Genomic DNA, 17650 nt, shown 5'->3' with positions numbered 1-17650 from the left:
CAGAAATATAACCACAGATTAAAAAAAGGTTTAAAAAGGCGCAAGGTTTAATTAAACAGCTTATCATAGGACATAGTGTCTTGCTGTTGCTGAAATTAATGTTAACCATCTATGTTCATCTCTCTGAGGCCTTTTAATCAGTGTTGCTTGTAGAGAGGAAAAAAAACAAAACCATAACACACTCACTGGCTGAATACACTCTTAGCGTAGGTTTGCTGAAGTCAGAGACACCACACCAAGAGTTCATCTGCCACCGGTATCTGGGAAGATCACCACTGACAAGAGTTTTGCCACATACAATGGCCTTTACATCAGGCCATATAACCTCCTCTCAGGACTGCAAATTAAATTTACTGTCGCATAGTAGTTTTACACTGAGGAGATGGGACAGGAAAGAGAGCAGCTAGTAAGATTTCTCAATTTTTTCAAGCATGAAAATCTTTAATCCCCTTTTAAAATGGAAAGAAGCGCACTATGGGAGGAAAGAAATGGGAGACTAACAAAAGTTCTGTCTCGAATAAAGAGTATTTTGCTTTGACGAGGTAGCTGCCCAGACTTGGTTTCTGACTCTGAAAAGAGGTGTATACTCAGAGACATGTCTAGTTTCTGGCTAGCATTTTTTCTACTCATGGGAGCTTTTTCTTTTCTGCGGTCTCAGCTGGCAGAACTAAATACTTGCTTGTCTCCTGCTGCTTCAGTCCTTTTTCTGTTTTCCAAAGTACTACACACAAACTTAAAGAAGCATGAGAATGAAATACAACTTCACACAGACAGCAGTACAAAATGTTACCAGCTGTGCACAAAAGACAATTTGTTAAAAATAAAATATTGCTCCACTGACCACCCAGAGAAGCTAGCATAATTCTTACTATTTAGGATAACACCCTATGACAGCTTTTCTTCTAAAAGCCTCTCATCTTCTCAGCTACCAAAATAGTACTTGGGATTATTTCACGTTTCTATCAGCTCACCTACTTAACACAAACATGAAAAGACCTATCAGACCTACACTGTTTCCTTCAGCCTCTCCATTTCATTTCCTATGCATTGGATCAAGTTCAAAAGACATTAAGATCCGAGCAAGCTCTGAGGCTAGGATCTGTTGAAGGGCGGAATGAATGGGCCAAGTGTCATCTCTCTTATTCGTTAGCCACCTAAAATGCTGGCTACACAACTACAGAAGGTGAATGGAAGGAATGCTGCAAAAGGTGAAGAGAGAAATATTTACTGAGAAGGGTACAGTAAGAGCACTCATTCAGAAAACTGAGATGCTTTGATGGAGCAGAAATATCCCTCTCAAAAAATTTTATATTTCGCTCTGGACTCTATTATACCTTCCAATACTTCAGGATGGGTCAGTGCTACAGATGTATTCAGTATACGGATGTCTTGCAATATGAAGATACACCCCATGATATTAAAAACAGGCTGGAAAGGGATCTTAAGTTACCCAAGTCCACTTCTTTCTCTTCCTCTAGAGCATGATCAACTACATCTATGCGAATCATGATTAACATTTATCCAGACTGTTCTCAAAGATCTTCAGTTATGGAGATTCTGCAGCCTTCACAACTACTCTGCTCTAGGGCTTCACATTTTCATACCCATAAAAAAAAAATTACTGCAATCTTTTATTAAAGATAAGTCCTCTGATATCATCCTGTCCACTGGAAATATGGGTAAAAGACTGATCTGTAACTCTGTGTAGTAGCTTTTTTTACACACTTAAAAACCTAAAGCTCTTCCTCCTGCCTTTTTTCTTTAGACTCATTAGTCCCACATCTTTATTTTGCCTTCTAAGTTATGTATGGTACATGTCTAATCAGTCCCCCGCCTCTCCCCTGAACTCTTCCAATGGCCCACAAATTTGCTAAAATTCTGTACTCAGAACTTGATGCTGTACCTAATAGAGGCCTTATGAGTGCTGAGTAAAGAATGAGGACTTTGTGTCCTGCAGCTCAGCATCCTATGTCTACAAGCCAATATAGGGCTGTTGCCCCCCCTTCATAATTGCATCACACTGTTAAAATAATAAACAGCTTGTGAACCTCTATCATTTCTAGATCATCTTCTCAAAAACTGTTCAATATTCTCACTGTTTTCATTAGTAGTTAACTATTTCCACCTATTCACATTAGCTCCAATGCAATTAAATTGCATGGTATTTTGCCAATTGATTTCTCCCATTTGGCAAGACGATTCTGAATTCCAATTCCTCTTTCCAATATAGTTTTCAGATGACATGAAGCTGGGAAGGATGTCAGCTTTGTAAACATACAGTCTATTGCATCATCCCAGTCATTACTGAAAAGCAGCGTGCAACAGTGGAGCCAACAATCAAAATTCTAGCCCAAAAAGCCAGGGTGGAGAAGAAAAAAAGCTAATCATGAAGTTATTCTCTGTTGTTAAGGCATTTACAATTACGTCAGAAAACAGGATGCAAGGAAGGAAGCTCATCTGGACAATACTCAACCACTTACTACCAAGGGTAAGGATTTTTAGCTCTTTCAAAGTGTATCTCTGAGGAGGTCAGAAAGAGTATGGAGTTTTGGATAAAGGACTTCATTCCTTATATTCTCCCTGTATAACAGCTTAGCACTTCTAACCAAAACATTTATTTTAAAAGAATCAAGTATCTGAACATACAATTGGAGAAAATAAAAGAATGGTTTTACTTGGCTGTTGATTAGTATGACATGTTTGCTATTTGTTGTCATTTCTTTATTACAATAGTGGATACACATGAACAGAAAAATGTTCCGCAACAGCTTAATAAGTGATACAGTGATAAACGTTTTTACCACTTAATTAACACTATTTTAAATTACTTGATAATTTTCATGTTTCTCAGTTTGGAATCCCAGCTCAGTTTGGGACATGCTTCAAATTTGACTGAGGAGTTCCACTGCTCCATCTGGCTAACCACATCAATAGCACCTAAAATCCCTAAAACTGTTTCACTCCATCTCTGTAAGACATTCATACATACTTCAAGCTTCTAGGCTGAGAAAAGAGTAAATTTTAAACCCCAAATAGACTGCAGCTAATGAATTTACAACATACAAAGTGAGAGATTACTTCAGATTCAGCAAGAGTGTTAAGATACCCTACAGATTTCACTGGCCTTCTGCCTGTTACTGTTCCTTAATAATTTTTATTTTGTATTTTTAAACAGATTAAAAATGTTCTCTGCTTAATGTATTTAACAAATCAAAACATAATTCAAACATTTTAAAAAAACCCTATTCTGGTAATTCACACACTTTTAAAAAGTGCACAAACAGTAAATTTCTTCCTTGGACATACAATACATAGCACAAGTAACTTCGAGGGAGTCTCCCAGTTTTCAGTTTGTTTTCCTTGTCAAAGAAAAGTCTAACAAAAATTTTATACACTAACATGAGAACTCAAAACTACTTTAAAAACAACACTATGCTCACTAACCAACTTTAAAACTTAATTTGCCAGGAAAATATTTAAAAAGCGTTCTCCATTCCGCCTTCTTTTAACTCCTGTGGAACAGGTTGTTGCTAAGACTCCTCCTCACATCAGACTGGAAAACAACCCTGAGGGCATTTCACTTGGCCAACTTTCTTAGCAATTCTCACATGATGCACGAAATATTGCAGGAGGGGCAAGAAGAGATAATCCGTGCTACTCCCCAGTAAACAGTACATCACAAACAGCTGAAGACAGGCAATGGTTGTGCGTAGCAGGGATGGACTGCATCACCTCCATTTGAATTGAAGCACAATGCAGCCAAGGCTGCGTGCACAGGGCTTGACGTCTCAGCCAACAATCAGGGAAATGAGAGAGAGCATGTCTTGCTTTTGAGTGTGATAGATTACCCAAAGTCTTAAGAACACATAAAAAAAACCAAAACTAAACTGTTCGCTAGTATACACAGTTTTTGTAAATCACTAAATAGCAAAGAATGCAAAGAATAAAATAGCAAAGAGTCATCAAAAGACTCTTTTTTTTTCTCTAACAGACCATTTTTCCCACAGATATCCTTAGAAGAAATCACTACCAAAACTACAGACCAACTTCAATACAAATGCACAAGGTCTATAAGAGCAACCCTAAGCACCTTCTACTTCCCTTCTGTCTTCCTCTTTTTTACGTGGAAAAATTAAAACCATAGAGTTTAAATGACATGCAAAAATACAGACAACTAACTCTCTTTTAGATGACAATGGGAACGGTTAAAATATTACTCTGAGAACTATTCACTTAGCTGCCCTATAATATAGTGACTATTTACCTGCGTAGTTTGAGCTGCTCATCAGAACAATTTTACCCTATGAGGTGATAGGCCAGAAATCCCTAACCATGTTTTCAAGTAATTTGCTACGCAGCTTCTATGTTTTAACTTATTCTTCTATTTGATAAACTTCTATTATCCATCTCTACCTCCCTCCAAGGTCCTAACACTTCTCACTTGCCGGAAATCTTCTTTCAATTCCAAAGTAACAGACACATGTTTCATGTAAGAATTTTTACTCTTTTGATGCCTATCTTTCTTCCCTGCATGAGAAATTCTGGCTGTGCTGTCCTTATGGGATAACGCAGCCAGAATCTATAGGCAGAGATGGAGGACAGGAAACACTAGCACTAGTATCATGTGATAGTGTTATGGTTACTCCTCTTTAATATGATGATTTCCATCAGCTCTCATGCAGAAAGTGAACACTCCTACGCTCTAACCCATGAACACTGGATAGTGTTCTTGCTTCACAAAAGTAGCCACCAACCTCAAGCTAATACAAAAAGTAGATGGTATGCTTTCAGAAAGGCTGAAACTGACATCCAGGAAAACTCTGTGCATGAATATCAGATTTTATGGAAAATAAAACTTCCTTTTTAAACTGGGTCAAAGCTTCGAACAATCTGCAGAAGAGAGGGGACCAAAATGGTTTCAGTTTGGAACAAACATTAATTCCTTCACAACCTATTAGATTTAAACAATCCCCCTGGCTCCCCCATGGTATCAAGATATTTTCTCTATTGTATACAGCTATTTTTAAGAGATTGCATATTTCCACACCTCCTCTCTGAAGGTACTAAGGACTAATCTTGGGTGCTAACTGACACTAAGGGATGAATAATTTGCTCTCAGAACAGAGCAACACCTGGGAAACTTACCTTATCACTGTCTAGCGTGTTCTGTGAGGTTCGTGAGGCAATTGAAATAGTATCAGGTTGGCTGCTACCATCTCCCTGACTGTCCAGGTCCTCGCCGTCTCTGCAAATAATTCAGTTTTCATTACAGTATTAGCACTGTGTTTGTAACATGTTAGTTCCCTATTTGCAACTCTAAAGAAGGGGCACCTAGACAGTATGGCAACAGACACCAGGCAGACAAACTAACGGATGCAAAAATCAAATATTCAGCACTTAGTACTTTGTTCTACACTTTAAGACAACAGATTCGTTTGCTCAAGGTCTACATCATGTAGAATTAAGGCAACAACCAACAAGTCAGAACTATGGCAAGAAACTTGGACAGCCACTTAGCCAAAGCTAGCAAGCAGACTACTCAGTCACACATCTTAAGCTCCATGAAAGGAAATGAAGGACCTGAATAACACAGGCAGAATTGTAAAAATCTAAAAATGTACAGCTATCCTGTGCTGCAGTTCCAAATCCCTTCTGTAATGGCTGAATGTACACAAGTCAGGGCCTGTTCAGAGCATAAATCTCAACAAATTCAGCATTGCAGCAAACCAGAAATTAATTATAAAATAAAGCTGGCCACAGTGACTCTTGGTTTTGTCCGATTCACCAAAAGTCATTAGAAATTCAACACTAGAGAGGAAAGAGTGCTGTTGTGTACTTAGAGATCTCTGATTATTTTAAATACTACTTACCTTCTTCCCTTCTGTTTTGTTGTTGGTGCAGTTTTGGGGATGTGGATTGGCTCTTTCAATGCTCCTTTCAGATGAATGGTCCTTTCTTGTATCACTTCCCGGATGTGTTTGATCCAGTCCTGTTTATTCTCTATACTGGATGCCTTTGATATGCAAAAGAAACAAAGCCCCCACAATGGACTATTATAGCTGAGAAGATCCACAAATACAGTCAGCTAATAAACACAAAGAGGAAGGCATAAAGAATGACTTTGCGAATCATTTTTGAAAACATGAACAGAGAAAAGGAACTTCAAGCTAGTTGTCTTCATTCTGAATCGCCAACACTACTTTACACTTCTCAACATTATTAATATTGTTCATTTAAAAAACATTTTATTTTAGATTCAGATTCCTCTTTCATAACTTGAAGGCTAAAGTCCTGTATTCATCTCATTATAGACAGGGTGGATTGACTTTCTTAAAGAATTCCAGTAATAAACACCTTGAACATTAGTATTTGGACTAGATGACCTTTAAAGGTCCCTTCCAACCCAAACTATTCTATGATTCTATGCCATGATTTTCTTGTGGCCCATCAGTTGCTCTGTCAGCTAGTGGCTGAAGCCTTCGAGCTATGGGATCAAACCTTTTTCTGAAAGCAAGTTTGTTTAATCCTTCAGTAGATCACACAGATTCCCCTCTGCTGTCAAGCCATGCAAGTTAAATATACATCACATCCTTTACAAAGGAAAATTATCTGTAAGCAGCTGTCCCTCTCAAAGCAGGAAAAGTCATCACATGTTGCCTTCTCAACAGGCACGAACAACAACTACAAGACTTGGTATAGACTGCACAAGCACATCTGCTAAAATTACCTTGAGAACAATTTTGTTGTCTGAAGTTGGTGTCCTTCCAACCCATAGAGCAAACTTGCAGGGATCTCCTTCTACATGTTCTGTGACACCCAGTTCAGAAGTCTGGAATCAAGAAAAATTTGTTAGGATGACATAGCATTTTTTTCTTAGAAGCCACAAAGGGATGCTGATATTCTCAATAACTGAGCTCTGCTATTTAAAGAGACTTTTTAGAAGCTTAAGTCCAACTCATATGCTAGCGAGAATCCTTTATTCTGGTGGCAGTGGTGTTGTTTCTTCAAAAAAGGAAGAACTGCAAGCTAAACACTTTTTCCTGTAAAGTAGCAATAAACAATAGCATTTATAATCTGAAATACCAAAGTGCTTATTTTACATTTTTGACTTAATAAAAGCCTTATGACTCTAAAGAAAGGTGCTTGGTAAAAAAAATAAGTGTTGGCTTCTCTCCTTGTTGATTTCCATCAGGGAACACTCATTACTTATTGATTTTTAAGTTTTCTCTCAGATAAGATATGCTTAAGAATTTTCTTGATATCTTCAAAAACTCTGATCTCTTTTCTGCCAAAAGAGCCCTTCCTATTGTGTTTCCTTCCCTCTGAAACAGATGAAATAATCCCTGGAGAATTTTGTGGGACAGCTACATTAACAATCAGTCTTTGGGAATGTTCTAATGTCAGACCTTAATGGCTAATTATCATCCAAAATGTTTTCACTTTCCAACTGGAATAACATCTCAATCATGTGAATTGGCTTCCAGTTAAACAATTCATATAGGCTCTGCTCCAAAAAAAATTACAAACTAAGAAATACAGCTCAAACTACAAGAACCCACACTCCAAATAACAGCTGCGAAGCATTCTTACATTATTAGAAGCTGCATTTTTCCTTTCATATGCATCATCACTAGCACATACACAGCTCATTACAAGAGATGTTGGATACCCAGTACCTGAGTAAAGGTAATTTTTTTCTTATCTCACTTGGATGCCAACTTGTTTTGTTGTTTAGTTTTGGGTCCATCCGTGTCTGTCCCCTCTGTCATTGTCATGTCCCTCCCACCCCCGCAACATCTCAACCCAACACATCCACCCTTTCAGCGTCGTCGTCTCTTTTTGGTAAAATGGACTCTTCTTCATTGAAATACTTAAAAGTCTGTGATGTGTTTTAAACTTGACTCACCAACAACTCCTATGTGTGTTAAAAAACTTGTAAAATACTTAATCCAACATTACATTGTGTAACTCAAAGAAAATACACCCTACCACGCTACCCAATATAAAGTCTGAATAGGTAGGAGAGTACAGTTCTTAATGTTGTTTATTTTTTAAAGCCTAGTAAATTTAGAAGCCTTGGTACGCTTGTGAATATAATTAATTTTACAAGGGACAACTGAGGGACAATGCAGTAGAGGTCTGCACAGTAAGAAACGGCAAAGCCAAGATATGTTGCTCACTGTCCCTTTCAATGCTGGTAGGCATCAAGTGAAACTAGGAGGAGGGAGTCAGGTTCAAAACCCAACACATGGAGGTTGGCCTGCGCCCAGTACGTAGTTGAGCAATACAACTCTTTGCCAAAGGATGCTCTAAATGCTAAAAGTCTGCATGAGGTCCAAGGACAAACTCATGGAAGAGAAACGTGTTGCGGGTTATTGAATCCATAGAAACCACATTCAGGTGAGGAAGCCCCTGAACCTCCAGTTACTGGTGACTGTAGTGACACCTGCTTGCCTTGTTCCCATAGCCCTCCTTAGGCATTTGCTTTTGGACACTTTATCTCTTGCCAAAGGAGTTCATGAACACGTTCTTCCACTAATACAAGTCGTGCCATTGAGTATCCTGTGCTGGAGAAACCATGATGGTCATCACGCCCAAAGTAAGAAGGACCTCACTTTTGTAACACCACCCTCCAGAGACAGGAGACAGGATAATGTGCAAAAAAGATCTTTAGCTCAAATCAACATGCATGCTTTCAGTATCTGTATGAATGCCTTTCCTGAAGATCAAACTATAAGAACTGCTATAACAGTAAGCTGCACTACAGGATATTTTGCCAAATAGAATATGAAGACAAAAAGATATGCTTTTATTTGAAAACTGAGGCACAATGAGAGTCTCCAAGATTTCCAGCAACTTCTCTAGGATCCAAGGCTATTATTTAATTCTTGCCAGAGGAACTGACACAACAAGCTTACGGGACCCATTTTTCAGCTCTGTCTCCCCTCCCATGTAATGCCTTGGCACCAGAAGTTTTTTGTATTGCAAGGTCTTGAGAGCACCAAAGAAAGGTGTGATCAACAAAACAGTTGCAGCTGTGTTACCTGCTAGCTACCTTACATCAGGAAGGAGAGCAAGTGTTGGAAATGAAGTGACAGAATATGCAAAGTAAGATAGGGAAAAAAGAGGTTTTTTTGAACCAGCCTGCTTTACCAGTTTGGACACAGAGGTGGGAAAGGGGAAAGAATGAAGGAAAAGGAGCTGAAGCAGGGAGAAAAGGCTCAGTATTTATACCATCTAGACTTAGTCATGTATCCCAATAGGATCAATAAAAGAATAATGTCTTTTAGAGCATGATTCTGAGAAGTAATTTCAAGTACTTGTTCTAAACTGTCTAGTAGAAAAGCTAATCTTGCCTCTGACAGATGCAGAGCAAGCCATGGGAGACTGTCTTCTCACTTGGCTACCTAAATTTACAGAGTGTGAATACTGCTTTCAACCAAGTCATCCAATGAGACAGAAAAGGAAGGGTATGAATCCCAGGATCACATTTTGTAAAGCATACGTGCTACAGATCAGGAAAGCAAGAGTGGATTATTTTTTTTTTTTTTTAAATGGGGAGATAAACATTTCCATCTTTACATCCTTTCAGTAGACCATAAAAGCTATCATTTTATTTACAAAATATTATTGTAAGACTACTAGTCTCAGTAGACTGGAATGAACTTTTACATAACAAGGAGTTCTTGCCTTTCCAGATCAGTATGTGTAGACTATCCACCAAAATGAATCCTTAACATGGATATTACTACAACAGGAATAATAAACAAGCAAGATGAAGGCAGCTTGTTAACGCCTTCTATCTTTCTGCTTTATACAAATGAGCCTTAAAGAACCAGCAATCACACACACAATTAACACAAAATCAGTCCAGCCCAATCTTGATTTTCCTTTGTCCTGACACACCAAGATTGACACGTAGCCTTCAGTAGTTGCTTTCAGCCTACTCTTTCTCCTCAAAAGCATGACAAAGCAGCAAACTTATAAGATTCAGTCTACACATTCCCAGGCTGCTTTTCCTGTGCACTATAATAGTTGTTCAAATTCTTCAGGCACATTTAAATCATCTGAACTTAGTCACAGTCTAATCTAGACAGTTTTCTAAATACGATCACTTGTTCTCCCATACTTACGAACAGTTTACTCTTGTAAATGTACTTGCTCCTTCCACTGGAGTCCTTTACTTCTTTACTGAAAACCAAGGACATCTCAAAAAGGAAAAGGTGCCTCTCTCTTCCCTTTCGAATTAGAGTTTTGGGGTCCCACACTTGGAAGGATTCTTGAAGGATGAGCTCTCCCTGAGATTCTATATTTTCATCAAAGCCTAAAAACCCAGGGAGAGGAAAGGGTCATCATGAAAAGTTGATACTATGAGAAAATGAAAAAGCACAGCTTTTGTTTATTAAGCAATCTGATTTTTTGTTTTCCAAATACAGCTTGCAAAAGATGGGATTCCAAGGAAGCAATACTAAAAACAAGACTTGATTTCAACATTGCAATATTCTAAATGTAACTGTAGCTCAAGTCTATGTCTAAATTTAGAGATCCAACTATTAAGAAGTTTATCAACTCTTCTGGCAATATTTCAACAAATAACAGGTCTCTCTATGTCAGCTTCTGGTAACCTCTTCCGTGATGAAAATGAATTCTCTTGTAAGCTTTCTGCCACTGTAGAAAGTGAGCAACTTGCAAGGACACAGAGACCACATCAGGTTGTTCTGACATCGGCAACCTCCCAAATGCCATCTTTTCCAGTGGTACACCTTCCCTACCACGTATGCAATGAGCACGCAAACATGTTCCAATAGGGGATGAGAAAAGATGGCAGCTTGGAGCTGTTGCCATGTGATCAGCCTGCTATTGAGTCACTCTAGCATTGATCCACAATAAAGAAACAGCAGCTGGATTACTTATCTTGAGACATAAGGTAAAGATGAAGATTGAGAATATCAATAATTTTACCTCCACTGTAGTGGTACAGTGTTCTCCCAGTTTAATATACAGCTTTAGAGTTGCAGGATAACAGAATTTAGTCTACCATACTCTTCTGAGTGGTATTAAACTGCATGTTAAATACATACTGCTTGCCAATATTCTCTGAACAGAAGAGCACCATCCTTCTTGAGAAGACAACAGTTCTCACTGTTCTAAACAGGGCAACAGTATGGAGAGTATCAGAGGCAAGTTGCATCAGGATGTTCATTCATGATCCTCCAGAGACATAAAGAGGAAATGTGCTCGCTCACTATATTTGTCTAACATGGGATGACTCAACGATATACGCATGATTTCTTATAAAACCAACTTATGTAAAAGGTTAGGATATTCTCCAAAGTCGCATTCCCAGTGTTAAAAGATTATTACCAGTGCTGGTCAGCATTTATACTAACACCATCTCCTGAACAAAGCATGTGGAACTGATCCTGCAAACTGACCAACACTACTGCTGTTTAAAATCAGGGAAGAAAGGTGATTTTGAGCATTCACATGATCAAGGATCACATGTCAAACCAAGATGAGTTTTATAGTAACTTGTACGATACTGGAAATTCCATGACAAGCTCCATTTTACTACTAGAAGGCAGAGAGGAGGAAAAGGAATATTGACTAAAAGCACCTAAAAGTCTTCATTCAGCAGCTGCAAGGTAAGGCGGCTCTGCTTTTATCTCAAAAAAATTAAATGCCAGAGAAAAACACCTTTATTACTAAATGTACGATGGCACCATCGCACATGATAACGTGTCAATTACAAAACAGATTTTGGCAGAAAGTTCTTCTTAACACATAGAAGCAATTACATCCATCCTCTACTGTCTGCCATGAATGTGATTATGCTATTCTGGCTAAGGTTCAGGCTAAATTGGCTTATGCTGACATTTTACTGCCAGAATAGACATTTCGTTTCAACTGTAAGTCTGTTACGGAACAGGCAGTAAACAGATGTGAAAACGACAAACTTCTTGGAGACAATTATTTGATACATAAATCAGCAAAATCACCTCTAATACACTTATGCTCCTCATATAAAGAAGCCAAGGATACTGGTTGGAAAATGTAGCTGAAGCTACTGTATCTGAGCATTTACCTATTACATTTTAGGCGAGTAGTGAAAAACTTTGTTAGCCTACATATTTTTCAAATCTGCAGTGGCAGAGCTATAGATCAGGATGAAAGAACATTAAAAAAATTAACAAAAATGTACCAGTTGTCTGTCACAATTCATTTTCCTAAATAAGTTTGCATTTTATATACCTCCAAATAAAAAGGCATATAAAATGCAAACTCAGAGATAAGAAAATGTTCACATTCTTCAGATCTTCTTAACATATAGTAATATAAAAAGTTATTAAACAAAGTTAATCTACAGCATACGACTGAATTGGAAAGCCAGTTTGAATCCTACCTTCCAGCATGCTGAGGTGCATGGCATCATTGGCTCGCTTTGGCACACTAAGCATCACCTCCAGGCCATCCTTAATCTCACCTTTACCTTCTTCACAGCACGTGAGCAGCTCCTGCAAAAGACAAGCAGACATGAGTACTCTCTATCATGTGTTTCTACAGTAATATGATAGACAACCAAATACTACTTCTAACAAGCAAAGAATCATTTCTGGCATGTCAAATCGTTTTGAACCTCCTACTCTGCCAATGACATGACAGCATACTCGTTATTTATCATGATCTATTCTTCAAGGAGCAGTCCAAGCTTTCCGTTAACCACTTCTAATTTAAACAAGATCATCTGCTTAATAAGAAATCCTTAAAAGTTACATTAAGGACAACACTTTTTCTGATAAGCTCAGACACAGCTGTCGGATGCAGCGCTACATCAACACCCAGAACAACGCAGCTGCTAAGTCATGAAGATGGTGGAAAGCAGGACAGCACAAAAGGACCGCCCCCCCCATCTCAATCTTTGCTCCACTGCACCCAAGACCGGCTCTGTACCACTGCTGATAAAAGGATTTACATTGTTTCATTTCAAGTATTCAGTGAATTACTCTATTCTGTGTTCACACAGTTAAAGCATCCTACAGACAAAACTTCTGAATACAAACAAGCATTAACTAATGGACAGAAGTTAGAGAATGGAATATGTGCCGAAACGCTTTGGTGGAATTTAGGGTGATGCAGCTCCCTGCCCGTTCAGCATCCCACCGATATTAACATAACAGCACCCGAGCTGATATGCAAATTTCCTCACATCCTTTGAGCATTTGAACAGTATCAGGATAAAATGTAGCTTACGTAACCAAAAGGGCATATTGTGTTCCTTCTATTATTCAAAAGGCCTACTTAATTCATTCCCTCAGGTTGAATTCCCTTTTCCTTTTTAAGGGGAAATAGGTGATTCCTACTATTCCTACTATTATCATCATTACACTACTTTTATTTAACTGCCAATACCACCATCACAGAAACACACCCCATCATCACACGTAAATTTTGCATCACAACTCCACAGAAAAGTGAGTGTAACTAAATATCTTCCAGGAGGCACAGAAGATGAGCAGCTTCAATACCATTTGGAAAAGTAAGCAGAACTTTTAGAATTGTAAATTGCTTCAGCTATTGTTCAAGTTTTGGGGTCTCCATCTTTACATGTTTTACGTCTCTTTTCTTATGGGGAGGAAAAAAAAAAAAAAAAAAAGAAAAAGAAAACCCAGCAACCACCACATAAATCCATTTTACTATGCAGCAAAGCCATCTGGCTCTGCAAAGACTGGCGAAACCAATCTATCCCATCACTTCCATAATGTATTGGCTAAAGCATATTTAGATTTTAAAAAAATAATGGTTGGAATCAATACCCCAAAGTTTCTGAAACAGCACAGCCTAGAGTATTTCTGTAAGTTGTAACTTAGTCAAGTGCACCTTTGTGCAAGTGGAGAACAGACAATATGTTTCAGTTAAAAATGACAGGCTTGTTTCCATCCAACTTGACCTGAAATAGACTGAAATGTTTTCCAGAAATTTTAAAAACAATCATCCATGGCAGTTCTCAAGTAGAAAGGGGAGATACAGATCAGTTACAGTGCTTCTGTAGGCAGCTATTACAAAACAAGCAGTGCCACCTAACAGAGACGCAGCACAGTTCAAGAACACTGCTGCTCAGTCAACAAGACATCTGTCCACTGAGTGAAAGCTCTAACAACAGGCTTCCAAAAGTTTTGTTTATTTTAACATCTACTATTTACTTGACATTTCCAGTCAACATTACAAGTAAGAACTGTTTGTGCAACAGCTCTATAGGTACTCAGTGTGTGTATATATATACACACACACACATATATTTATTTATATATTTTATAGATATTTTATATTCTAGTTTATATATATAAATATATAAAATTTTATATATCTTACAGTACTTAATACCATAAAGATAGCTAATGGCTTGCCAAAATTTGTTGCAGAAACCATTACAAAAATGCGCCTGTCTATATGGCCATGAATTACTTTTTTACTCTGGAAATGCAAATTACATTTTCTAAGTGAACATTAGTAGAGAGGTATCTTTTTTGACTTACAGGAGTCTGGACAAAATGTTGCTTATTTATACCTTTTCATTTTCAGTGGTCTCCAAAAAAATATCGCAGTAATATTTGAGGCTGCCCAGGATGCTGTAGTCTCAGACTGCAGATTAAAAAAAGCCCTCCTGATTTCAGCAAAAGCTTTGCCTTCATAAGAACAGCAGAACCAGATGAAGAACTTCAAATTAATACTGACCTTTAAAAGAAGCTGATATTTTGTTATCCTTTGGACAGGCTTGATCAGGTAAGAAGAGATAGAGTTGGCCAGTCCATGTCGTTGCTGTATCTCCTACATGAAAAACACAAATATTTGAGGACTGTGAGCACCAACACTCAGATATAGACTGCTTTGTGGGCTATGCAATAACATACGTTAACTACAAATTTTATTTTAGCAAGGAGAAATAAAAAAAAGACAGGATGACAAGATATTCCAGCTGCAGCAAATGGTTATGTTGTGCATCTGCCTGCTCACTTTGTATAAACAAAAGATTATTACCTCCAACGGTACCTGTGAAGCATTTCAACAAACCTAAATACAAAGAGCAACGGTTAGGGATATCGAACATGTGGCAACGCCTTTTTTAAAAAAAATTGAAATCTGTATTTCTTTTGTTACTCGCAAGAGAGAAAAGAAACCAAACTTCAGTGTTCCAGGAAACAGCCAGGACTGTCACAGGAAGGCTGAGGTGGAGGTTTCTTAGCATCACCTGCTAGTTTCAACTGTTCATAGTCACAGAAAGCATTTTCCCCCACAAGGGGGAGCACGAAGTAACATTTGCTATCTAAAGGAAAGAGATTACCAAGCACTTAAAAACAAAACGGCCACTTACAAACAAAAAGAGAATGACCTCCACAAAGCCAAAGGAGTAAAACAGAATTAGATGATAATTAGATGGGATAATTACAGATTAAGTACTGATCATGGTTGAACTTCACGGCCAGTGTTTGCCATTTATCACAGTGTCAGGTATATTTTAGCCACACAATTTCAAACAGCAGTTATACACGGCAGCTATGTGCTTTCTAACTATCATTACAGTATCAGAAATTCCCAAGATGGGATACGCTGGTCCACTGGTGGACAGTGGAAGCTTTTGAAGTTGCCTGTGCACAGAATTAGGTCTTCACACTTCTAATCCACTTTAGGTGGATTAGGGGATGGAGAGCTCTGGATACACCAGTTAAGACAGAGGGATGAAAGGAGGCGGTGGCAAGAACATATTTCTAATATAGTTTTATCAGAGCCCCTTGTTATTTTTTTACAATAATATTTACTAAATTTTATTTGAAATTTTTTTGTCATATCTGCCTGATTTCCCGTAACTTATCTGTTGTTCTTCAAGCACTGAAAACTTAGCAGAGGCTTCACAGAAAGGCTTTACCTTACAATGTTTAGAATTCTCCTCAGTGATAGACTTTTGAAATTAACCCCAAGAGCTTCAGTGATTTTTTGTTTGTTTGTTTTTCTATGTCCTTCCCTCTACTTCTACAAACAATTCTAAAAAAAATTTGTGGTGTCACTACACAGCTGGTGGCTCAGCACAGTGGAGCAGGCAACAAAAAGGGGTAGAGAGCACTGTAATTGAATCATCTGTAAATACACATTCAACCAAAGCACCCCAGCAAATGCACAAAGTGCTTCAGTGTGGCCAAAATTCCCCAGCTAGTGTGGTTCCCTAAAACCTCAAAGAGCTGCTACCTTTTGGTCCTTTCTTAAGCGGAATATTATATGTAGACCAAGTAACCTAGGAACCGAACAAGCAAACTGGGTGGTTTAGCAGCTCTGAACAAGGCCAGTCAGCTTAATTACCACTACATTTGATTACAATTCAAAAGGTGCTCCAACAAATTTAACAAGGATTTCCATCTTTATTACATACAATCAAACTAAGTGCATCAAAATGCTAAGATCTGCAGAACGTGCATGTGAGAGCTGCAGATTCATGTCTCAGCTGTTGCTGCCTGAACCTGCTTCCAGTTCTGAACTGCTCTGATATGCGACAGTGACTTTTTACATTTGATTTGACAGCTTTATGAGACCAACTGAGCAATATAAGTTAACCATGTGAGATATATGATTGATTTTCTCAAGCTGACACTAAATTGCAGCATTAGTACCAGGAAACTTGCATCTTCTTAAGAAATTAGGCACTCAGCATAACTGCAAGTACATGATTCAAACTGCCAAGGCATACTTTTAAAGATGGACACAAAGTACTTACATCGAAGTATGCTCCTGCGTGTTCTAGTATCAGCTGGGTAGAATCTGGCTTATTTTTACAGTAAGTAACGTACATTTGGAATTTGTCTGCCTGCAGAACAAAATGCAAATTTACATAGGTTATCAGAGAGCATAATTTCTGTCTCAAGAAGTTTTTACACAGTTATCAGAGAGCATATCTCCCCTCAAGCAATTAAGCTATAAGAATTTTTTACCCATTCAAACTGGCAGCATAAGAAAATACATCAGGCAAGTAAGACTGAAAACAATAGCAATGCATGCAAAACCAGGTTATTCATAGCTAAGACACCAAACCAAATCTGAACACAGGTTTAGGTACCTTCCTTAACTTCAAGAGCAGCTAAGCATCGGCATCTGACAGCAGTGCCTTAATTTTTGTTCTTCTCAGTTAAAGATACAAACATTGTTACTCAAATTTGAAGGAAGAGGTACTTTCACAAATTTTACAAATTAAAAAGGGACCTGAGAGCAAGAATCCATCCCTTCATGCTTCCTATCTCCCTTGTTACTTCTAAACATAAGTGACTTCATTACCCATGTAACAAAGCAGTGTCCAACATCTTCTGGTAACTGTTCATATTTTTCCAGCTCCTTGAGGAATATACTATGGGTAGAAAAGAAACAAACAGTATAAGGCACACGCAACATTTTCATTAGAGCAGCTTATATTGATCTATATATTATATTGTCTGTGAATAAAGGTGGTTGGAAAACTTGCTGTGATTCATACCAACAGCATGAGTTAAAGAAATAAAGATAACAGGAATGGATAAAAATACGTAATAACAGAACTAATATAAAATGTAATTCAGTACAAATTCTGATGTGAAGATCAGAAATTGATCCAGTAGACATGCAGTTAACACGT

At 38.0% G+C, this 17650-nt stretch overlaps 1 protein-coding gene across 3 annotated transcripts in view; it reads right to left on the bottom strand.

Moving 5' to 3' along the window:
- TRIO (trio Rho guanine nucleotide exchange factor) overlaps window positions 1-17650 on the bottom strand; it is a 258160-nt gene that overhangs the window by 77379 nt on the left and 163131 nt on the right. For all 3 annotated transcript variants that reach the window (XM_082318867.1, XM_082318868.1, XM_082318869.1), the window contains exons 26-33: window positions 17317-17386; window positions 16763-16852; window positions 14734-14826; window positions 12404-12515; window positions 10134-10324; window positions 6728-6829; window positions 5871-6013; window positions 5146-5245 (exon numbers count right to left, since the gene is read on the bottom strand). In XM_082318867.1, coding sequence (XP_082174993.1) covers window positions 5146-5245; window positions 5871-6013; window positions 6728-6829; window positions 10134-10324; window positions 12404-12515; window positions 14734-14826; window positions 16763-16852; window positions 17317-17386 — 901 coding nt within the window. The remainder of the gene's footprint in view (window positions 1-5145; window positions 5246-5870; window positions 6014-6727; window positions 6830-10133; window positions 10325-12403; window positions 12516-14733; window positions 14827-16762; window positions 16853-17316; window positions 17387-17650) is intronic.

This window comes from Platalea leucorodia (genome assembly GCF_965183815.1).
Source record: "Platalea leucorodia genome assembly, chromosome: 1".
Lineage (NCBI taxonomy): Eukaryota > Metazoa > Chordata > Aves > Pelecaniformes > Threskiornithidae > Platalea > Platalea leucorodia.
This window is presented reverse-complemented; position numbering and strand designations above follow the sequence as displayed.